This window comes from Hemicordylus capensis, chromosome 3, assembly GCF_027244095.1.
Source record: "Hemicordylus capensis ecotype Gifberg chromosome 3, rHemCap1.1.pri, whole genome shotgun sequence".
Lineage (NCBI taxonomy): Eukaryota > Metazoa > Chordata > Lepidosauria > Squamata > Cordylidae > Hemicordylus > Hemicordylus capensis.
This window is the reverse complement of record NC_069659.1, coordinates 230,327,133-230,352,092: the sequence shown is the minus strand read 5'-3', so window position 1 is coordinate 230,352,092 and position 24,960 is coordinate 230,327,133. Positions and strand designations below refer to the sequence as shown.

Here is a 24,960-nt window from a genome sequence, read left to right as displayed (position 1 = left end):
TTGTGTTGTCATTTATTTTGTTTTAACTAATTCTTTAACCTTTTCTGATATCAGCTTTTTTGCTTTGTTGTATACCTTCCAGAGACTTAAGTTTTGGTCAGTATAAAAATATATTAAATAAATAAATAATAAACATCTCAACAGGGTTTTTAGCTGTGATGGAATGAGGTGAGATGTAAAATGTTCTTGGTGACAGCATTTTTTTAAATGTAGGTAAATGAAAGAAGTGGGCAAATCATACAGTACGATAAATTTTATATACATGAGATCCAAGATTTGATAGACATAAGAAATGACTACTTCAACTGGATTCAGCAACAGGCATATGGAATGGTAAGTGTCACAATTTTTTTAATCACTTCATGCCTTCAAAAACATGTGCCTCATTTTCACTGTATCCATGTACTACGCAGATTATATGCAACATGATAAAACAATTCCTGGATTTTGTCACTTCAGACTGTTGATAGATGAGTTGCATGATTCAGTTCTTCCCTGTATTTAAGAAACAAACAAATCCAAATCCGCCTGCGCATGGAAAATAAGTTGTCAGGGAGAATGGTTCTTCTAGCCCAACATTCTCCTTGACATAGTGATTTTCTGTGTTCAGTAATTTTTTTCTGCAGTGCTGGAAGATACAGGAACGTTCATTTCTATAATTTTTGGCTTCCCAATCTGAAATGGAACAGGCCAGAAATTCACTTTGTAATGAATTGTCTAGAACAGCAGCAGGCAGAATGTCAATTCTGATTGACTGATATATCTGGTGACATCATTAGTCCTGCCTGCCTCAGCTCTCTCATTCTTTGGTGCATGCATGACCATGTTGGTCCCAGAGAATAAAAGACACTTGCAGTCAATTTCTGTGCCCTGGGGTTCCACTGTCAAAGTGTACAGTTCATTATGTAAGAGTTCAAACTCTGGCACAAAGGTACAGCTGGTACCATTGACTCAGATCTTTATATTCTGCACTATAAAGATATTTCAAATATAACATGTCTGCAGAAAAAAAGACAGTCCTGTGGCACTTGAACACTTTTATTTTAGTATAAGCTTCATCAGTGCATTCTCATCAGTGCCCATTCATCCCACTGTTGTGTCTGATAGAGAGGTATTGCTGGATTTTTAATTGCTCCTTGCATTTTATGTTGACATTATGTATATATTATGCGTATAAGACTGTTTCTAAGCCTAGAGACTAAAACATTCTTATTACTACCTTATTGACAGTAAATACCATGTTGACAGTTTCTTTTTTCAGCCTGTATTCTCTCTCCTGCCCCCCCCCCTTTTTACAACTGGCAAAAACTGAGATGTTTAGGTACTATTTGTAATAAGTATTGTTTGAAAGAATATTATTATTACAAATATTTGTAATAAGTATTGTTTGAATAAAACTAAGGTATATATACTTCTCAGTTTCATAAATATACCAAACACTGCAAGAATGCATCTCCAAACTGAGTGAAAAGGCAGCATGTTTCTTGGAAATGTGAAAGACTTACTGAGTTATGTGGCATCTGTTGCTGGCAAATTGTTATCTCAGTTTCTGGTATGTTTGATTCCTGCTGCCAAACACTAATTGAGATACTGCCCAAGGTCAGAACATAGATTTTTGAGCTTATATTGAGCTTATATTGAGGGTAGCAACAAGAATGGACTTTCAAAGAAACAAAAATTGAAGGCTAGAGGAATCAAAATGTCTGCATTAGTAGATGGCAGTGGTCAAAAAGATGAACACCTTTTCAGAATGTCCATCTGCCTTTAGACTCTCCTCCCCCATGAGTTGTTTAAAAGCATTGCCTTGCAAGAGGTTACATGTGTTTGACTTCACATCATTGCAAATATGTTTGAGAGGAATCCATTTCCTCTCTGACTTATCCATTCACTAACAGCGGCTCACTCAAAGAAAAGCACCCCCGCTCCATATGATTTTAAATCCTCAAAGTATCAGTTTTATTTTTAGATCTTAAGTACCTCTTTCCCTGCATATATATCTCAAGCCAGAAGTGTGAAGTATTTTTGTAATGGCTTGGAGCAGAACCAGTAGGCAGTTGAGGTTAAATGGGGTCTGATTGGAGCTACTGATGATGCAAAAGACAATTTACTGTTGAATAACTTGAGAAATGAGAAAAACGTTCATAAATATAAATTTTAGTTGAATTGCACATGCAGGCAATTCTGTTTATCAGTATATTGATGAAGCATGAGCAGAAGCATTAAAAAGCTTTCTATATTTAGTTCAACTTTTCTTTCAAAGTTTAGTTTTTAGAAATTTTATTTTATTTTATTTTGTCATATTATGACTGACCAGCTGTTTCCTACGGCAAGCTCCTGAGATGGACTGTGGTAGATATTTTAAATAAATGTTCAGCATTGTAGGTGCGGACATCTTAAGGCTGGGGAGCCATATGCTTCAGCAGCAAACTGTGTTTTAAGTGACACAAGTGTACAGTGTAGCTGCTGTACAGTAGCACTCCTCTGATTCACTCCTGGCCTGGCAGATCTTATGCTTGCCAAGCTTAGAAGGGAGGCAGGCAGACCTCATTGGAAGCAGCGACCCTGCTTTCCTCACTTTAGCTGGTCAAAAGCAGAAGTTGAGGTGCTTCCATCCAAACATTGCCCCCACCCCCCCACCCAGTTCTGGAATGGCTGAGAACCACAGGCAGGATTCTAGGAAACAACCTGTTTATAAGAATCCTCGAGAGAGCTACAGGACACACTACTGCAGGAATGACTGCTTGGCACACATTCACAGCCAGGCCTAGCCCCTCTGCATACTGCAGATACGTAGGAGATGAAAGGTTGTTCTGGTGGTTACGTGCTAAACATAGCTGTAGTGGAGGCCCCATGTGCATAAGAATCTTGGATCTGGATGTGTTATAATCACACCATGTACCCTCTATGGGGGCCATTTGTGTACTCGGTGGTCTCCTTCCGCTCCAGTACATGCATAGGGTACAGGGACTGGCTTGTGCCCATATTATTTTACAAGAAAAATGCAAATAAAATATTTCAAGTTTGGGGGTAGGAGTGGAGGAAAAGAGGAACATGCATGCAGAAACTAATAATATTTTTCCTCTTAATTGCTGCTGCCTTTTGTGTATTGCTGGGTAGGATATCAGCCATGGATTAAATGAGGTAAGGAGTTATCTGATTTCCACAATAAAATTCTGGAAATTGGACATTAAAACTACGACTTGTCAGGTTTGTCTGTTGGCCTGGAAACTAGTCAGATACCGTATAAGCTTGAATATTACATATTACAATATTACATATACTGAGTAAGCAGATCAAATTGTATATAGATTTAATTGATTAGGCACACTTAATAACTTAAACTCACCTTTCATAGACTGTATAACAAACTCTGTATTACATACATTTGTTAAGTATAGATTTTAAATCTACAAATGTAAAACATGCTTTTAAAAAGCTTCATGATCCATATTTTGTTAGATTGGTAAAACAGAATTTTAAAATACTTGTTGCTGATAATTCCACACTCTAACACCTTCTCTTTTTCTCTTTAGCTAGCCGATCTGCCAGTTACAATTTGTACCTATCCCTTTGTATTTGATGCACAGGCAAAGACAACACTTTTACAAACAGATGCAGTTTTACAGATGCAGGTAAAACAGTGATTTGCTTTTAATATTTTTTAAAACAGTGTGTAAGGAACAAATGAAATGATTCCTAAATTGCTATGACATAAATTTGTGGACTCATCCTTTTAAAGTGGATTTCCTCTCTAGTTTTTTGCCATCATAGCACGTTGTCCTTACAAATTTAAGATATGCTTCATGTGCGGTACAAGAGAAACCGTGTAAACAGTAACATACAAAGTGCAGTGCCAGAGTTGTTTGCTTTTAAATGGACAAGCATTCATTGTATGCAGTGACCCTCAAATCTGGTTTTAATCAAAGCTGGTAATCATGCAAGTTTGTCACTAAGGAGATATATTTTTGCTTGCCTGCTAAGGTCCAAATAGCATATTACATTAAGTATGTAATTTTCCTTTGACATGCTTAAGGAATGTCAGAGGAATGGTGGTAGTGGGAAATTGGGATGGAGCATGGAGGGGAGAGGGAATTTAGCTCCTACTGTGTTCTGTTCTGGATCTCTCCACCTTACTCAATATTGGCTATTAGCTCCAGAATGGAAGCTGCTATTGGCACCAGTGACAGGGATGGGGCTCTATCGTCTGAGATTCATAGAGCATCTCCTCTGAATGGAGGAGGTCCCAGTTTCAATCCCTGGCATTTCCAGTTAGAACAGGGGGAAACGCTTGCCTAAAAGCTTGAAGAGCTGTTGCCAGTCAGTGTTGAAAATACTGATTTAGATGGACCAATGGACTCAGTTTTTCCTGTGACAAATAGCAGTCACAGGGGCTTGATCCAGATCAGCACCACAACAGGGGACAAATCCACTCTCCCTCCCCCCACACCATGCCACAATCCCAGTCCAGGTGGGGAGGGGCAGTTTAGGAGAAGAAGAAAAACACACACGAACACGCTTAATGATATGTGTACTTAGACCCCAAGTTATCTCTTCAGACTGACTGATACTTTCAGCAGAAATGTTACCTGGGAGGCCCAGTTACCACAAACCAAAACAAACAAGGATGATTGAAGGAAGCAATAATCACCATTTATTTTAACCCAGCGCTGGTGGCTCCTCTCTGAGCTTAACAGCTAGTCAGAGAGACGCGCGCAGCTTCCTGGGTCACAAGTTTTTATACTTTGGCATAACTACATAGCTGGGCATCAACATTCAGCCCCAAAGAACCAATTAGTTCATTGGTTAACATCATTGTCCGTCATATTACAAATATTATAATCATTGCTAGTTAGACAAGCATTCCCTAGTACAAAGAAACATTTCTACTGCATATTGATAAGCGAAACTGTCTTCCTTAGATGGCCTTGAAGTGTTCTGGCTCTTGCTTTCAGGAGATACAAGGAGAGGGGGGGCTCTTCCCCCTCTAGCTTGTCAGCAAATTTATGGCTTTACAGCTCGCAATTTGGCAAGGCAACTTGCAGACTCTATTAACCATTTCTTGACCAGTGCAAAGACACTTTCCCATTCCATGAGAACAAAGTGATTACAAAGCAGCTTTCAGAAAAGACATTTTCCCCTCATTCCACAGAAATGTGAAGGCTGATAGCCATTCGCCTGATTGCCTTGAATGACTAAGAATTTCCTCCAGGACCCCAAAGATCCCTACATAAATTAATTTTTTTCCTTTTAGGAAATATTGTCTAACATAGATGTGCATGGGTTAGTAAACTTACTTGTGGGCTATTAACATACATGAACTTCTTTACAAGGCTCTCTTCTTTGTTCCAAAAAGGAAGATCAGATTTACTAAAGTTTGTTTCTGCTAGAAAGCACTTCCTTAGATTTTCCAGGATTTTCCAGTGTGTTGTAGCATTAGTGTGGTGATTGCCAAATGTGCTGCAAAAGGGGTTGAAAAAATAAGCTATTCTGCTGAATGCATCCACCACTCTATGCTCACTGGTGCAGGGAGTCCACATGTAGAACTGATACCCCCTTATCATCTCTTGTGGGAGGGATTGAAAACACACTCAGATTCCCCTGATGAACCCAACCCTACGGCTGATGGATGCATGGCCCTGAAACATTCCTGAAACATTAAAGACACAGAGAGGCTTTAAAAAATTTTCTAGTGAGTTTTACATTTGTAAACCTGTTTTAATTTGGTCTAGTTTTAACAGAGTTTTGTTAATTTTATATATTTTTATTTATTTTGTTGATGTGAATTCCCCAAGCAATATTGCACTGCAGGGGCGGGATATAAATATTTTAAATAAATACGAAGAATCATTATTGTCCCCCCAAACATGCTTCCATCTCTGAGGCCTGACTGCCTGGGCAAAAAGAAGTGCTAGAGGCTGGAAGGTTGTATTAATGGAATTATCCTGCAGTTGCACGGAAGATGCCTGCCAATTGTTCTGGATGCTGAGTGAGAAAGTGTGTGTGCATGTGCGTGCGGGGGTGGCCAGAACCTCAGGGGTATACTCAAATGGGCCATAACCCAAAATTTGGCTTTTAAAAAGCCGAATCTGGCAACAGAGGCACCTCCAGGTTTAATCCAGCAAAATCTGTGTCTTTGGTATCAAAGGTTTGGGAAACATGGCATTAGCTGTCATGAGCCAGGAATATTGCTAGTAAAGGTATATTCTCTTGAGCATTTAGCCTGTCATGCATCCTCTGATCATTACTATTGCTACCACCACTAAGGCTTTCACTTGGTTTTTCCCAGATGGCTGTTGACCAGGCTCACAGACAGAATTTCTCATCTATTTTTCTCCCAGTATTTGAATCTGTCAATCCATGTCTGATATTAATAGTGCGTAGAGAGAATATTGTGGGGGATGCCATGGAAGTCCTAAGAAAAACAAAAAATGTAGATTACAAGAAGCCTCTCAAGGTACAGTCTCTATGCCCCTTTACTATTTGCGTTGTGCTTCAGCCCCAAGAGCTACTTCAGCTACTCCCCGCCCCCATCCCTTTCCCCCTTGTTAAATGCTCATCTGGAACACAGGGTGGGGTGGGGACTTTAAGCAGAAAAAGTAGTTAGCAAAGAAAAACTTCTTCCACTCACCCCCGCTTGCCTCCTGCCACCCCTTCACTCAAAATTTCAACTTCCTAGGGCTGCTTTTCATTGAATAACCGCAACTGTCAGGGCTTCATTACATGTATTTGCATGTAACATGTCGTTTTTCTCTGCATTCATGAAAGAGTAGAGGCTAATCCCTGGTCCATGGCAAATGTGCCTGTAATAATATATGCATTTGCAAATTGCCTTTGTCCTGTTCAAATGTCATTTTTATGTGTTCATATAAAGCATTTTACAAGATAAAAATGTAATGTGTAAAATGGCTTTAAGTAGCATTCTTTTTTTAAAAAAAAAATGTTTTATCTGAGTAAACAAAACAGTATGTGTGTATTATTATTTTTTAATATAGTTTGCTAACTGCATTGCCAATGTTAGGTTATTTTTGTAGGGGAAGAAGCTGTTGATGCAGGTGGAGTTCGCAAAGAATTTTTCTTACTTATCATGAGAGAATTGTTAGATCCCAAGTATGGAATGTTTAGGTATAATGAAGAATCCAGGCTCATCTGGTTCTCAGATAAGGTATATAACTTTTCATTTTCTTTCTTTTTTTATATAGTGATGATGCATTTATTCATGTTTCTCTTCCACCCTGACCGTGTGACTACTTACAGAGAGTTGCCACAGCAGGAGTGCTTCACCAGTGCACAGCTGCTGTCATTCTGTGCTTTACGATAGTTTGGCATTTGCCGTGTCAGCCCTTAGGACAGGGCTGCTCAACTTCGGCCCTCCTGCAGATGTTGGCCTAAAACTTGCATAATTCCTGGCTATTGGCCACTGTGGCTGGGGATTATGGGAGTTGTAGTCCAAAAGCAGCTGGGGGTGGGGGGCAAAGGCAGAGCAGGCCTGCCTTAGGACATTGTGCTTTACTCTTTTTTTTTTTTTTTAATCAAGATTTTATTAATTTCTATACAGAGAATACAAAAGGCAAGGGGAAAAATTGAATCAGAAAGATAGAAGACATCTCTATATACTGTAGTAAAATACAATTGAAAAAATACAGATTCACTGTCTATACTATAAGAATTGATCATGTAATAGCAATCAAATTTAGGACTGGTTTATGTGTTCTTTCAAGATATCAAACTGAGTTTCAACCAACATACATTAAATAATTGCTTCAATGCAGCTTTTCTTTAGTTAGTGCGTTCTAAAAAAGAGGCAGGGGAGAGAAAAAGAAAAAGAGGAAATCTTAAAATTATTATCTTAAAAAAGATTAACATAAAAAGATAAGATTATGTATCATAAAAAGGTACATAACCAAGAGACAGCCTAAGACAGTCTGAAATCAGCTACATTATAGACCAAAAAAAGAAAAAGGTTTTTTGTCAATCAGCCAGTCCAGTAGTCAGAGACGTCTATAAGTTCAAAAAAAGAAAAAACATACAGCCAAAATTTATTTTGACTCTGAAAACAAAAATATCCACCACCTTCTAAATACGCGAAAGGGTGGGTGCCAGAAGGTCAGTGGCCATCTCTGTTTGATTCTGTCAGAGAGAAATTCAGCTGTAAACAGTATTGAACGCATATTCTTTGCTACTTGTAAACCAACCATGTGCTCAGAATCTGGTTCATAGACTTGATTGTCAACACAGTTAACCTGCAGAAAGGTGTTACATTGTTCAGATTCCTTATCCAGAACCATCTGGGTATAAGACCCTAAATCAGACTGAGACACCTCCTGATCCAAAGATATCTTTGCACTCAACTTATCTATTTGCAAAGAAATCTTACTAAGCTCCTCCACAGCTGTTTGAAAAAAATGGTTGTAAAACATTGTTTTACAAGCTTAATAATCCCTAATCAAAAGTAGTCTTTTATGAAAGGTTCTTTAAATAACCGTCTGCAAGAGAGGCAAAAACTGAAATGGCAAGTCCTTATTCCCTACTTTGTTTGACAGAGATTTTTATCACAGGGAATAAAAAGTTATGCTCATGAAACTACCCTTAAAAAAGTTCTTTGGATTAATATAAATGATATGCCCGAAAGTAAAGATAACATCAAATAGTCTATTACAGTAAGAATAAAAGTCCAGACACATCCATTAAAATCTAGTAGTTACCAATAAGAACAGTCCCAGACAGAAAAAAAATAACTCGTTTGATTCAAACTTAAGTGTTTACAAAGAAAAAATTAAATTGTCCCAGCTGGGACAGTAATGACTATCTCCGTTTGCTTTGTCTTCTTATAAACCACAATCTGTAGTTGTTCTGCCTAAAGATAAGAAGAAAGGGTTCTCACAACCAAGAAGCTGGGCAAAATTCTGATTCCCTAGTTTGTTTGACTAAAATTTTTGTCACGGAATCAGAAGTTCAATTCTTGTAGAGCTCTCAAAGAACTACCTTTAACAACAACAACAAAAAGAAAATGCCAAAAATGAATTCTCTAGTAATGAGAACATCAAATATTCACACACTGGGAAAATCTTTAGTGTGACTATAGTAAAATAGCATAGTTCAATGCATATAAGGCTTTTTAAGAATAAAAGTCAGATTAATACACATCCATTGAATCTGGAAAAATAACAATGAAAACAATCCTGCGCGGAGAAAGAGCTGAGTGGATTTAGTCTAAAATGTTTACAAAACAAGCAAACTGTCCCAGGAAAAGGAATTATAGCTTTCTCCAATTGCTTTATCTTTTTGTGAGTCACAGTCTACAGCTGTTCTGCAAAAAAATAAGGAGAAAAAGTTCTCACAACAAGGTCCAAGGACTCCGTAAGTCCTTTCGAGAGAAAACAAGGAAAGATGGGGGAGGGAATAGATTTCTGAGGCTGAGAAGTTTCGACTCTAACCATCCAACTCTTCCTAAAATAGTTAATACCCTCAGGTCTGAAAAGAATAGTATCCTTCACTTAACTGCCATATAATGTTCATATAACATCCATAAAAGAGTTTTTCTTTTTAATGTAGTAGCATAATAGTTGTAGTGGTAGCAAAATAATTATCCAAAAGGCATTCCCATATTGAGAACAGATTGCACCTGTTCCTCTTTGATGTACAGTGAGGAAGTTCTCACAGTCCGAAACCTCCCACAGAACAGAGAGAAATTCCTTCTCTTTCTCAATGATCGTCCATGTGGTAACACCTGGATGATAATCAAATAACTTGACACTGACATATAATCAGTCCTAGAGTAATTGATGTCCTTCACTTGACTGGCATATAATGTTCCTGTAAGATCACTAAAAAACTTTATGGTATATTAATGAAAAGATATTCTTGTACTGAAGGCTTTAAAGAGTCTTTAACTTCCAACTTTCCATGTCTGTAATCATCTAAAAAATGCACATAGTTTGGAAATAAAATGTAGCCAAATGCTGGGTAAATAGCTTAAGTCCAACGTCTGATATCTGAAATATGCATACATTAAAAATCTTGAAGTAAAATTCAAAGAGAAGAAAATAGAACAATGTAGTGCAACTCAGTTGAGAAAGGAAAGTTTAAATCTTATTAATGTCTCAAAAAATGTCTCCATCAGTGTTCTAAAACAAGAAGAGTTAAAAACTGCATACTTATAAAAGAAAGACAAACAAACCTTGGCGAAACGGACTAATCGCTTCTTCCTTGTGTAAAATGGTTACTCAAAGCAGTACCATAAGCCAATCCAAAGAATTAAGCAAGACGCATTACCCCAAAGTTGTAAATCCTTCATTTAGATTGTAAAACCATTTGTCTGCCAATAAAATCGTTCTCCAGTTAGCCGAAATAAAGTCACTGACTGAAAGCTGAGTCCGCAATCCTGTTCCGTTCGGTTAATATCATTAAAGTTTGATATCAGAATCCTCAGACAGCCTGGTTAAGACAATTGAAGGCTTCTATGATCCATCAATAAAAGTCATCGAGAAAAGCATCAGTGTTATAGTAAAATGTTAATCTTTGTTGATCCAGTAAAATCTAATGAAATGTTAATCATTGCCTCATTACTCCACTGTTTATTGTAGTAAAGTGTTCAAGAAATATCTCCATTGGTGTTCCGAAGGCAAGGGAGGGGGGAGTTAAAATCTGCATATTTATAAAAAAAGAACAAACAGACCTTGACTAAACGTAATAGTTGCTTCTTCATAGTTTAAGCTGGTTACTCAAAGCAATGCCATACAGAGGCGTATCTAGAGAAAATAGCGCCTAGGGCAAGCATTGGAATTGTGCCCCCGTCCAAACATCCGGCACCCATCTTTCAGATAACTTTACCACAATATCAGCTGAAAAATACAAGTCAAGCTCGTTAGTCTTTTAATATTTCAAAAACTATTTAGCAATGGACGTAGCCAGACCAAAAAATGCTGGGAAACTACAAATTTCAGTATGCTGGGGCTCATGAAATACTGTGTGGAGGTGTACCTGGAAAACTAAACAGAAGTGCCTGTCTAATTCTCTACTATGCATTGTAGCATCACTATTACATCAGTTTTAAAAATAAATGGAGAATTTGGCTTTTCCCAGATACTCTGAAAATTATTAAAGGATATGCAGAGTAAACTGTGTCACTGCTTGGAATATATTCTAGTATTTCAGAAAGACAGTTAAAATGAGAGAAAGAGAGCAAGAAACTCCCAGTAGGCCTTAATATTAAGGATTTCACACTGATTCAAAGACAAACTCGCCATTAATAGCCATATTCTTAAGACAGCACATTTAACTCACTTATCACAAGAAGCAAAGTAAGAGCAAATGAATACAATCCTAGCTCATAAGCTTCAGCTCAGTATTCACAAGCCCTGATTCTCTGTACATAGTGCCAAACTAAATATGTGTACTGTGACTTATATTATATATATATATATATATATATATATATATATATATATATATTTATATTTATATTTATATTTATATTTATATTTATATTTATATTTATATTTATTTATTTATTTTACCTGTAGCCCCTTCAGGGGGAGGCTTCCTAAAGGCCATGGGGGAGTCTGCAAAGGTTCCCCCTCCCCCCACTGGCCTCTAGGGCCTCGCAGGGACCATTTGAGCATGTGCGGTGGCCATTTTTAAAAAATAAATTTTGTTTTTAAAAAATGGCTGCTGAAAACAAAATGGTCACCGCACATGCTCAAATGGCCTCTCTGAGGCCTGGCATGACCTAGGGCCTCACAGAGGCCATTTGAGCATGCACAGTGGCCATTTTATTTTTGGTGGCCATTTTTAAAAATTTTTAAAAATGGCACCCCCCCTTCAAGTGGCGCCCAGGGCACGTGCCCTGCCTGCCCTACCCTAGATACGCCCCTGATGCCATAAACCAATCCAGAAAGTTGAACAAGGCTAATTACTCAAAAGTTGTAAATCCTTCATTTAGATTGTAAAACCATTTGGTTGCAAATGAAATCATCCTCCAAAGACTAAAAGTCCCATTCTTTTCCAGGCTACTAAAAGTTAGCTTCAAGCAGATCTTCAGTCCCAGAAAATATTGAAACAAATAGCCGAGCATTCTTGAGGCTTAGAGAACAAAAAAGCAGAAGAAAAGTGAGACAAATAAAAAATAAAGAAGAATGGGTTGGGTGGAGATGCTGTTGCTAATAGGCAGATGGAAATGCCTTCTTCTCTTTGGGTGGGGAATGGCAAAGTCTCTCCTGGGTTCGCCAGGCATTCTTCAAGGCACTTCATGGTTATTTCTGTTTCAGTTCTTCAAAACGTTTCTCGCCTTGAGACCCCCAAAGGTAGCTCCCAGGAGGGCAAGCACCATTATTCCTCTGGTATCAGTCCTTTCAGATTGAAATTAAGATAAACACGTTGAAGAGAGAATGCAGCTTGGTGGCAATAGCCACCAAGCTGCTCTCACAACGCCATTTTCCCAGCCAGCCCACTGTGCTTTACTCTGAATTACTCCTGAACATTGATCAATATGTATGCCTACATAATACTGTGTTGTCTACGCTATTTTAGTTTAATTTAAGTTTTTTCATATTCACAGACCTTTGAAGACAGTGACTTGTTTCATCTGATTGGTGTTGTCTGTGGGCTAGCAATATATAATTTTACTATTGTAGACCTTCACTTCCCCTTGGCTTTATACAAGAAGCTCCTGACCAAGAAACCTTCCCTAGAAGACCTGAAAGAGTTAATGCCTGATGTTGGCAGGTGAGCCTGTTACAAATGATGTATACTAATGTCTCTGTGCACTATAGCTTCTTTCACTGTGCCAATAAAGAAAAGGAAAACTCTGTTGGTAAGAAAATAATAGCCTCATCCACATGTTTTGTTTAATGCCTGTACAGTGTATGCACGTATAGTTATTCATACTTTAAGTTAATGTAGTGGTACACTTCTTATCTGCACCCTCTATTTGAGCAGGCCTGTGCCCATGTTCTTTTAAAATGAACACTTGTACAGTTATTCACATAACATTTACATGTGTAGCTACACTTATACACACATACAATGTCATGTCTGAATAGGGCTATGGTCTGAAGTACAGGCAAACCTTGTTATATACAGAACCACTATTTGTGGGTGTCTAATTGACACCCGATCTCATTATCTACAGATACAGAAGGGTTAAAACCCATGTAATGGCAGTTCCTAGAGGGTCAGAAGTGACTATGGAGGTCACTTCCAGCCACCATTTTGTCAGGAGAAGCCATTTTGTGGTTCATTTGGGTTTTTTTTAGAGCATTTTTCTGTGATTGATTGTGGTTTTGACAAGGGCCATTTCTTGGGTTTGGGGGCATTCCTGGGCACATGGGAACATGGTACAGTAAACACTTTTTCATCTTTTTTCGTTGTTCTTTTGCTATTTTTTAAATCTTTTTGAGCATTCTGAAACCTAAAACCCCATTTTCATTTCTCTTCTTGTACCGCTCATCCTGCAGCCTTCCCTGTGCTGCCAGTATTAGTAAACTCAGAGAAGTCAGCGTGAGATGTGCCATCTACCTTGACTTCAACCTCGAAACACCTTGAAAATTTCTACAGGGTGCAAAAAGAAAACTGCACATTTCTCTTCTAACATAATGCACCCAGTTCCTTGGTGGTAGATTGTTCCATGGAAAAAAAGCACTCCATCCCTGTAGAAAATGAGGGCAGGAAGTTGGACTCTGTAGGTTGAAAGGTTTACTCTTCATCCTCACTGTCCATTAAAATAGTATTTGGCCTGTGTGGCCAAATACCATTATTTGATATGGGAGAATTTTAAAGAGGACATCAAGGGCACACTTGAAGCAATTAAATCTAAATTTAAGGAAGTCCTTTCTAGGTCTGCAGATAATACTCACCAATACCTGAGTACCACTAAACATCTCACAGAGATGGAGTCCCGCACCTTAGCAAGTGCTGTATCTCTATGCAGACATGCCTGGCTCCATTCTTCCTCGCTCCGAATGACAAGTTGTAGGCCAGGTTGTAGGCCTTTCAGTTGTAGGCCAGGAACTTCAGTCATATTTGAGACAAAATAGAAAATCTTCCCTTTGACAGGGAAGGCTTATTCAGTTCCCAGTTGGGTGATACAATGCAGAAGATGATGAAATCAAAATTTACAGCTCGAACCTTTACATCTTTTTACAGCTTTACATCTTTCGAACCTTTACATCTTGGAGTATGACTACATTATTCAAAAATTTCAGTTCAACAAACCAGATCACAGGGACTACAGAAAGGCCACTCAATATAGTCAGAGAAAGTACTGTATGCAAGAGCAGAAATCCAAATATTAGGACCATTCCAAACAAAGCCTTTGACCACTTGGTTCCTTTGTCCACCGTTGGGACTTTATCAGGCTTGCCCCATTCACTCACGTTACATCTGATACCTGGGTGTTAAGTTTCATCTCCACCAGATATACAATAGCACTAAATCTGTATGAAGCCAAGCCAATAGTACAGTTACTCTACGGTGCCCAGCTCAGCCCCTTCCCCAACTTTTCCATGCTGGAACACGATCAATCAAAGTTCCTAAGAACAGTTCTTCAGCTACCAAGATGTGTATCTAATGCTATCCTGCGACTAGAGACAGGCCTAATGAAAGTGGAGGCAAGGGTATGGATGACCCTACTGAACTACTGGCTAAAGCTCTCCCTTTCCCCCTCAGGCCAAGCCCCCCCAACACTATGTGATGACTTTCAATCCAGTTGGAAACAGACAGCTAGGAATAAAATAGAGTCCCTGGGCCTATCTCTGCTTCACTTAGTTACCTTAGGGTACAACCAGGCCAAGGCACTCATAAAAAACCGTATTACGGATATAGAGTGTCAGTCTGACATAGGCAAGGCCCGTAACTTCCCTATAAGTAACTTCCCTGTAAGTGAAGGACTCGGGTATGTCAGTGCCCCCTTGCCATACTTAATGCAATTGGAAGTCCGAAAGCATAGGAGGGCCATTACACTGGCGCGCTGCTGTGTGTTTCCCTGAGCCATACTTGGAGGTCACTGTAGGAAGATCCCAATCTCAGAGCGCAAGTGCCCCTGCGGCTCAGGGCAGGTAGAAACAGCAGGACATGTTCTTCTGCAGTGCCTGTTCTACAGGGACATCCATGCTTCCCTCATCTTACCACTATTACATGGCTATCCTTGGCGAATGGACCAGTTTTATACCTCTTTGCTGCTCTCTGATAGCAACCCTTCTGCCACCTACAGTGTCACAGGTTCTGTGCGGCAGCGATTAATATCCAGCGGACGATGATCATGCGTGCCCAGAGCCCACCACTATGAACTATGACAGCCATGCCTACTGCCTTAGTGCGGCAACCCACAATCTCTGGACCCGCAACTTCCTGGCTACTGTTTTTATGGCTTACATTTTTGTGTATATTATATGATATGCTTTTAACACATATTAGCTCTAATTATATGTTTTAAATCTTTTTAAACCTTTTCTTACTTTATAAGCATGCAACGCGATCTAGGGTTTATTCCTATGCTTCTTATTGCAGTTGTAGTTAAATCAAAATGTGTCCCAGAGTCTACTGTGTCTCTTATTAGAGCCATAGCTAGATTTTTAGTGCAGTCACATGCCTATTTTTAATATTTTAAATCATTTTATGTTAGTAATGTATTTTAGCATCTTTTATATTTCTTATTGTATATTTTAAATCATCTTATGATAGCCTTAGACTAGAGTATATTGCTACTTAGGTTTTAAAATGTACTTTATGCTGGTCTGTGACCCTAATAAAGATTGATTGATTGACATACACAGTAGTTTACCACCACTACCCCATTCATAGGGATAAAACCACACCCACACAATGCTTACCTTATTAGCAGAAGTGCAGGAACTGCTGGAAAAGGGTGCAGTAGAACCTGCCTCTCAGAGAGACTAATGGAGGGGTTTCTATTTATTTATTTATTTATTTTTACATTTATATCCCGCTCTTCCTCCAAGGAGCCTAGAGCGGTGTGCTACATACTTGAGTTTCTCCTTACAACAACCCTGTGAAGTAGGTTAGGCTGAGAGAGAAGTGACCGGCCTAGAGTCACCCATCTAGTATCATGGCTGAATGAGGATTTGAATTCGGGTCTCCCCGGCCCTAGTCCAGCACTCTAAACACTACACCACGCTGGCTCTCACAGCCAGCATGAGATTGCTGTGATACTTCCAAGTCCCAAAAAGAGATGGCGGCCTCCACCTGTTCTGAACTTGTGTTTCCTCAGTGACTTCATTCACCCAAGATAATTCCAAATGATCACCCTGCAGGGCCTTCTTCCTCTCTGGGTAGAAGAAGAATGGCTTGCTACGCTGGATCTGAAAGATACCTATTTTTATATAGGAATTCGGCCAAGACACAGAACTTTCGCCTTAGGAGATCAAGCCTACCAATACACGATTCTCCCATTTGGCTTCTCGACAGCACCTCGAGTCTTTATGAAATGCATGAGCACAACTATAGCCCATTTAAGAACCCAGGGTATTTTGGTTTTTCCATAACTAGATGACTGGTTGGTGACTTGAACCAACAAAGAGATTAAACAATCAGATAAAATCTATCCTTTCCCTTCTGGAAGACCTAGGCATTCGGATAAACTGGAAAAAGTCCAGTCGTTAACCACAGAAGTCAATAGGCACCATTCTGGACACCCAAGCAAAATGGGCCTTCCTTCCAGAGGAAAGAAGACTCTTGATTGTTTGCTTAATCTCCTGATTCAGAGCCAACCTAAAGCAAAGGGCATAGACCATCCAAAGACTCTTAGGTTTGATGGCATCTTGGACAGCCACCATGAGATACTCCAGACGAGACAGCTTCTGTGGTGTAGAAACCAAATATGGACAGCCAACACTTGTGGCTTCTGATTCCTCAAACAGTCCTGGACTCATACCTCTGGTAGACTTTACCAGAGAACCTTACAATGGGCATTACCTTTCAACCTTCTTCTCCAAAGATTACTGTAAGATTACTCTCTCTCTCAAAGGATGGGGTACACATTGTGCAGGACTCCACACTTCGGGCCTGTGGAACCATCACCAATCAGCTCTGCATATAAATTTCCTGGAACTCCTGGCTGTTCTAGTGCTCAAATCCTTCCTTCCACAACTCAGAAACCAAACGGTTCAAATTCTTTTGGACAACACCACAGCCATTGCTTTCATCAATCAACAAAGAGGAACAGTCTCTAGATCCTTGTGCAACCTAGCTATCCAACTTTGGGACTGAAGTATATGTCACCAAGTATACCCTTTGGCTCTTAACAGAAAGGACACCCACAACATCCTAGCGGACAATCCGAGCAGAAAACAAGATCCCTCAAATTCCTTACAAATGAGGTAAACAGATGGGGAGGGGGGAGATAAGATCCCTTTCTCTTGTCTTCTCCCCACCCACACCTGTTTACCTCATTTGTTTGATTGAAGTTACTGCTTGCCAGAGTCCATGTCATTAAAGCTGTGAACATTATAAGCAGGAGATCCACAGTAAGGCAGAGGGACAACACTGAGGCTGGTGTTTGATGCCGAACTTTTGTTTTTAACATGCTTTTAACATTTTTATAAGGTATTATCTGTTTTTACATAATAAATTTGAAGGTCTTAAAGGAGTATTAAAACACTGTCAGTTCTCAGATTTTAAGAGCTCCTCTCATGATCCAGATCTCATTGATGTTTGCAATGTATTTTAGAGCCTAATAAATAATTGAAGGTAAACAGGTTTTAACAGACAGAACAGTAATTTATTAAACCCATAGGAAGTTCATGAAATAATGCAACCAAACAGAAACTAATTCTTTGAGAAGCCAGAAATAGACCTCTGAACAGGCATTTTGCATCCATGTAAAATGGCTGGGTGGGGAAGTAACCATAGATGCTTACAACACTGAGGCCAAACTACATATTGTACTGTCGTTGCATGTACTTAGCCCGGTGACCCCTTCTCCATTGTAAAGCGCCTATGGAAAGGGGATGCATTGCAGTAAGGAGGGGGGAGAAGAGAATGCTTTACTCTTTTCCTCCATCAGTTGATTTTCCCATGAACTCGTCCCCAGGGGCGTATCTAGGGTAGGGCAGGCAGGGCACGTGCCCTGGGCGCCACTTGAAGGGGGGCGCAAATACTTAAAATTAATTTTTTTTAAGAAAATGGCCACCAAAAACAAAATGGCCACTGCACATGCTCAAATGGCCTCTGTGAGGCCCTAGGCCATTCCAGGCCTCACAGAGGCCATTTGAGCATGCACGGTGGCCATTTTGTTTTCAGCAGCCATTTTTAAAAATTATTTTTAAAAATGGCCACAGCACATGCTCAAATAGTCTCTGCGAGGCCCTAGAGGCCAGCGGTGGGAGGGGTAACCTTTGCAGATGCCCCCCTCCCACGGCCTATAGGAAGCGCCCTGAAGGGGCTACAGGTTAAAAAAATTTTTTTTAATATAAGTCACAGTACACATATTTAGTTTGGCACTATTTACAGAGAATCAGGGCTTGTGAATACTGAGCTGAAGCATATGAGCTAGGATTGTATTCATTTGCTCTTACTTTGCTTCTTATGATAAGTGAGTTAAATGTGCTGTCTTAAGAATATGGCTATTAATGGTGAGTTTGTCTTTGAATCAGTGTGAAATCCTTAGTATTAAGGCCCACTGGGAGTTTCTTGCTCTCTTTCTCTCATTTTAACTGTCTTTCTGAAATACTAGAATATATTCCAAGCAGTGAGACAGTTTACTCTGCATAGCAATAGCACTTAGCAATAGCACTTACATTTATATACCGCTTTATAGCCGAAGCTCTCTAAGCGGTTTACAATGATTTAGCATATTGCCCCCAACATTCTGGGTACTCATTTTACCGACCTCGGAAGGATGGAAGGCTGAGTCAACCTTGAGCATATCCTTTAATAATTTTCAGAGTATCTGGGAAAAGTCAAATTCTCAATTTATTTTTTTAAACTTATGCAATAGTGATGCTACAATGCATAGTAGAGAATTAGACAGGCACTTCTGTTTAGTTTTCCAAGTACACCTCCACATAGTATTTGGGTATTTCATGAGCCCCAGCATACTGAAATTTGTAGTTTTCCAGCATTTTTTGGTCTGGCTACGTCCACTGCTAAATAGTTTTTGAAATTTTAAAAGATTAACGAGCTTGACTTACATTTTTCAGCTGATATTATAGTAAAGTTATCTAAAAGATGGGTGTCAGATGTTTGGACAGGGGGCGCAATTTCAGTGCTTGCCCTAGGCGCTGTTTTCCCTAGATACGCCTCTGCTCGTCCCCTCCCCACAGGAACTCCCCCACCCCACCCCCCGGCCAGTGTTCTTGATCACTGTTTGCAAGATAAGCACAGGTCTAGCAAACATGGAGGTGGCAGGGAATAACTGGTAGGGACTAGTTAAGCAATTCCTTATCCCCTATCCCTTCTCAGCTGCAAAGCACTCTCTGCTAAGGGGTGCTTTGCAGCAGAGAAGAGGCCATTGGGCTGATGTTTCAAGTGATTGCGGTGTAATGTGTAGTTTGGCCCTGAACTGCCTGAAGTGTAATATTTACCACAGTCGATTGGAAGTGTTGCTTCAGTTAGGGGCAACTGCTTAGTGCAGATTATTTGTGTCAGCACAAATGCAGCTATTAAAGCATGAGTTAGATGGTGACTTCTCACTCAGTGTTGAAACAAATACTACTAATGTAAACAAAATTACAGTGTAAGCTAGAATCAGGGTTCATCCCATGAAACTGATTGCCAAGAAACTTAGGATCGACAAAAGGAAGTATTTTTTCACACAATGCATAATTAACCTATGGAATTCTCTGCCACAAGATGTGGTGACAGCAAATAGCCTGGATGGCTTTAAGAGGGGTTTAGAGAAATTAATGGAGGACAGGTCTATCAATGGCTTCTGGTCTGAGGGCTATAGGTCACCTCCAGCCTAAGCGGTAAGATGTCCCCAAATACGAGTTGCAGTGGGCAATAGTAGGAGAGAGGTCATGCCCTGTGGGCTTCCCAAAGGCTTCTGGTGAGCCACTGTGTGAAACAGGATGCTAGACTAGGTGGGCTTTGGGCCTGATCCAGCAGGGCTGTTCTTAAGTTCTTATGAAGGATATCAAACATTTTTTATTCAGTAAGCTTGTAAATAAGTTGTGCTATTAATTTACAGTTTTTATATGTAATTCACATTTGCTTTGCAGGAGTATGCAGCAATTACTGGACTATCCAGAAGATGATATAGAAGATACCTTCTGCCTCAACTTTACAGTAAGCTTGAGATAATCTATTGGCATACTTCTATGTGCAAGTGTGATGGTTAATAACACATAATCAGTTCTCCCCGCCCCCATGTTAAGCTTCTAGGATTAGATTTTGTATGATGTGCTTTGCCAATCTGTATTGTGGATTCTTATATGTAGCAAAAGGTAAAAACCCTCTCATGTTCTAAACAGATCACTGTTGAAAACTTTGGTACGACAGAAGTTAAAGAGCTGATTCCCAATGGTGCTGATATTCCTGTTGTCAAACAGAACAGGTGAGTTTCAGCAGTGCATTTGAACAGAATAAGCTTATTTAATGTTATCCAGAAGAAAAGCTCTTCACTTTACACTTCCAGTGGGGTTTTAATGGAATTAAAAGGGGTCTGTGGTGGGGTGAGATTTACATGTTCACTTCAGATATACTTGTTCTCATTCACAAGCTAAAGTTTAAAATTTGCAGAAATGTTATGTTTGGTATTAGGTAGCAAACAGGCAAAAGCTTTGCAACAGTGTGTGTTTCACTCCTCACCCTCTTCTGTTCCTTTAGCCAAGGTTTATCTGAATATAATTGTTGCCAAGATTAAATTGACTGCTGCTTTTTAAGAGGTATTATAGTTGAACATTTTCATCCTTTGAATATATGGTGGCTTCTCTTTTCATTCAATTTTTAGGCAAGAGTTTGTGGATGCCTATGTGGACTACATCTTCAATAAATCCGTGGCTTCTCTCTATGATGCATTCCATGCAGGCTTTCATAAGGTGTGTGGAGGTAAAGTTCTTCAGCTCTTTCAGCCCAATGAGCTGCAGGCGATGGTGATTGGGAACACAAACTATGATTGGAAAGAACTAGAGAAGGTATGTGGCTTAATGGTGGATCTTTTTGATGTCCATTGACCAGGGCTGCACAACATTGGCCCTCCAACTGTTTTTGGACTACAATTCCCATAATACCCAGCCACTAATAATCAGGCAGCATGGGAGTTGCAGGAGGGTTGAGGTTGTGCAGCCCTGCCATAGACTCTACTGCATTTGAGCCTTTACTTCTGAGTATACTGGCTAACATCCAGAGTGGCCCTCATGGTGTTGTGTGAGTGGAAGCCATTCCCCCCACCCGTCTCCTGATCACTAGAAAAGTCATTCCCAAGGTTAGAGGTGCCCTCCACAACAATTTGGGATGCAGCAAGGTGGCTGCAGCAGGAGGGGGAACTTTCAAGAAAATGGGCAGAGACAGGAAGGAGCTTTCAGCTGGTGGACCGCTAGTCTGGATGACACCCATTGTCATACTGGTTTTGATCTGGTTTGAAAATGAAAGTTTTATTTACTTTTTAAATAGTTTTATTTTAAAGATGATGCATTCACTGGCACCTATCTTGTATGTTGTAGTGTGCCTTTAAATATGACAGTGGATTCACCTCCCAATGCAAATACACCTCAGAGTCCGACAACTTGGTCAGAACTCAGAGCAGTAGTCCCCATCCCTGAGGGCTAAAACCAGAGCCAGTTTATGTATTATTGTTTATTTAGACTTTGTTGTACTACGTTTTGGTTCATAAAGCAACATTTCCAGATTCATTGTGTTTGTAAAATTTGGGGGAATGACTGTGGTTGTGTTTTGTTTTGTTGTCCTTTTCAGAATACGGAATACAAAGGAGAATATTGGGCAGAACATCCAACAATTAAAATTTTCTGGGAAGTTTTCCATGAATTACCACTGGAAAAGAAGAAACAGTTCTTGTGTAAGTATGAGACTCTTCATAGAAATAAGACTTTTAAAAGGGTTCTATAGCAGGAGTGTCCTTTTAAAGAGAAAAATAAAGGTTTTTGGTGGAAGAAATAAACTCAAAATGGAAAGACTGCAAAGAAGAACCCTTTTGTGAAAAGACAGGACTGTCACTTGAATAGCCTCTGTTGTACTGCCTTACCATTACTTCTTAACTTGGTCTTTTGGAGCCAAATTATTTTTCATAACATTGGGAAAGAATGCAAAACTCTTTACCCTTAGGTAAAGTGTGCTGTCGAGTCGGTGTCGACTCCTGTTGACCACAGAGCCCTGTGGTTGTCTTTGGTAGAATACAGGAGGGGTCTACCATTGCCATCTCTCGTGCAGTGTGAGATGATGCCTTTCAGACCTTTCTATATTGTGCTGCCCAATATAGGTGTTTCCCATAGTCTGGGAAACATACCAGTGGGGATTCAAATCGGCAACCTCTGGCTTGCTAGTCAAGTCATTTCCCCACTGCGCCTTAGGAGTAGGCAAATTGTTTGTTTCTCCTTAAATAAGGGAGGTAGGGATGTTTTGGGGGGAAACACTGAATTATTGTTTAAGGTTTTGCCCTTTCTAACAGATTTAAGTTGTATTTCATTCCTATATAAACATAAGATGTGGAGGGATATTAAGAAAGCTAATAACATTTTGAATAAGAGATGTAATTTTGTTTCTAGAACTGTTAAAGCACTAAATTGCCTTTGGAAGCTGGTTGAGAGACTGGCTAAGGGAGTTTTTAATGTTCATTTTGTATGCATGGGGTATCCAGCTTAGCGTGGTGTAGTGGCTAGAGTGCTGGACTAGGACCGGGGAGACCCGAGTTCAAATCCCCATTCAGCCATGAAACTAGCTGGGTGACTCTGGGCCAGTCACTTCTCTCTCAGCCTAACCTACTTCACAGGGTTGTTGTGAAAGAGAAACTCAAGTATGTAGTACACCGCTCTGGGCTCCTTGGAGGAAGAGCGGGATATAAATGTAATAATAATAAATAATAAATAAATAAATAATAGAGGCACATGTGTGAATTGCAGCTGTAGCTTTCTAGTGTCACATCTGTCCTACTACAGGAAAGCATTCTTGCCCTGATTGGTATGACTAATTAACTGAAGGTTGAAAATGCAACTTTGCATCTGGTTTGAACCACCTATGTACCTATTTTCTGATGACTGCACCATTTTCCCAAGGAATGAAATAGCAGTACTGTATCTTACAAAGCACTAGTCTGTAATACGCTTTTAATCTTTATAACTGGACCTCTCTCTCTCTCTGTTTTGTTTTTTGTTTTGGTAGTATTTTTGACAGGTAGTGATCGTATTCCTATTCTTGGGATGAAGAGTCTTAGCCTTGTTATCCAGCCAACAGGAGGTGGAGATGAGTATCTTCCAGTATCTCACACGTGTTTTAATCTTCTTGATCTTCCAAAATACACAGATAAGGAAATGCTCAAGTCTAAGCTGATCCAGGCTATTGATCACTATGAAGGCTTCAATTTAGTATAATTTGTAGAAAACTGAGAATACTGCAACTGTTTAATGTGGGAACATTAAACTAATTTCTGCATCTACCTTGTAGTAGCACGTGCGGTTAAATGGCTGACAATGCTGATGATATAAGAAGTTGTTTGTAAACATGTTTAATGATCTGATTCCTTATGGCAGCCAAAACTCTACACAAATGAGCTGTCTTAGCGAACTTCTGGAGCTACATTTGCCATCTTAACAATAAAATGCAACTTTGGAATAAGAACTAAAGTTTCACTAACAATTTTAGTACTTCACATATTGCAAAACAACTTGCTGTGTGTGTGAAAGATGTGCTTCACTTTTTTCCAATCACTGCAACTAAATCACATTTAGATTTTTCATTTTGTAAATAAAAGTTTTGGGGGGACTTTTTGGGTAATAAAATAGCTATGCTCCAAAAGCAGTAGAGTTTCTATTGTTTGTAATTGAACTGGGGCTTATCTCATGAAAACAAACAAAAGATTATATCTTAGCGAATGAGTTGAAGATCTGTATCTCTGGTTTCTTGTGACCATCTAATGTTGAAAACCACAACACTAGAAATAGTTTGTATAGCAGTCCTTTTATGCTGGAACAGTTATAGCTTCTGTTAACATAAAGATTATCAAGATGACATTGTAATTTTTCTGATAATCTCGGATATATAGAGGAATTATTAATAGATTAAAAATTATGAAAGCATCCATTTTTAATGCTGGAGTTCAACGCTTGAAAACTGTGTCATTAGAATAATCTAGGAGCACTTGGTACCTCTGTCCAACATTGTTGGCCAACCCTCCACTTTTTGCCTTTATCTTCAGCAGTGCAGAGATTTCATCCCTTTTTCTCATTCTCAGATGCTGGAAGAACAGTTTTCGAGTTCTGGTTGAATTTTCACTTTTTTCAAATAATTTTAAAATGCCCTCTTTTTAAAAGACTTTTTTTGGACTTCAATAGAACTTCTTGTGAGATGATCACATCAAATCGAACATATGGATTGACTGGGGGGTGGGGGGGTGGGGCTGTCTTAAGTTCCTGAATGTTTACATGTTCTTGATAGTCTGTGACTTGCAGCTGTGAAACAAATATTTATTTTTTTTAGATTTATAAACTGCAGTGGAAACAAAGCATAAAATAAAAATTCTTGAATGAAAGTGTTGGATTATGTACACATGTGTGCATGTAGATGTGTCATTTGGTGGTGGGGGGCATGAGTCTTTTCAGGCCTTCTCAATATGTACACTGTTTTTTGTGGAAGGTCACGTATGAGCATATGACTGACCATGTCTCCAATTTCCACGTATAGAGCCAAAGGTCTGAAAATGGTTCTCTATATGCACAGCAATATGTGTGTGATGCCTCATGTGATCAGGAATCCCAATTATACAGAGTTTCCTAATGTGTATATATGTACATATACATGTGTGTGTGTGTGTGTGTGTACACACACACACACACA

General features: G+C 39.4%; 1 protein-coding gene across 8 annotated transcripts in view; it reads left to right on the top strand.

The window, feature by feature from the left end:
• The window catches only part of HERC4 (HECT and RLD domain containing E3 ubiquitin protein ligase 4), a 69,290-nt gene extending 44,620 nt beyond the window's left edge, over positions 1 to 24,670 (top strand). For 5 of the 8 annotated variants that reach the window (XM_053307469.1, XM_053307467.1, XM_053307466.1 and 2 more), the window contains 11 exons: positions 214 to 333; positions 3,118 to 3,141; positions 3,534 to 3,632; positions 6,287 to 6,454; positions 7,019 to 7,162; positions 12,557 to 12,723; positions 20,175 to 20,241; positions 20,427 to 20,509; positions 20,906 to 21,089; positions 21,868 to 21,970; positions 23,290 to 24,670. In XM_053307469.1, the coding sequence (XP_053163444.1) occupies positions 214 to 333; positions 3,118 to 3,141; positions 3,534 to 3,632; positions 6,287 to 6,454; positions 7,019 to 7,162; positions 12,557 to 12,723; positions 20,175 to 20,241; positions 20,427 to 20,509; positions 20,906 to 21,089; positions 21,868 to 21,970; positions 23,290 to 23,498 (1,368 nt within the window). In that variant the 3' untranslated portion in view covers positions 23,499 to 24,670. Of the gene's footprint in view, positions 1 to 213; positions 334 to 3,117; positions 3,142 to 3,533; positions 3,633 to 6,286; positions 6,455 to 7,018; positions 7,163 to 12,556; positions 12,724 to 20,174; positions 20,242 to 20,426; positions 20,510 to 20,905; positions 21,090 to 21,867; positions 21,971 to 23,289 lie in introns of those variants that run through there. The other 3 variants (XM_053307471.1, XM_053307470.1, XR_008319107.1) reach the window with 3 other exon arrangements.
• Positions 24,671 to 24,960: the final 290 nt, after the last annotated feature.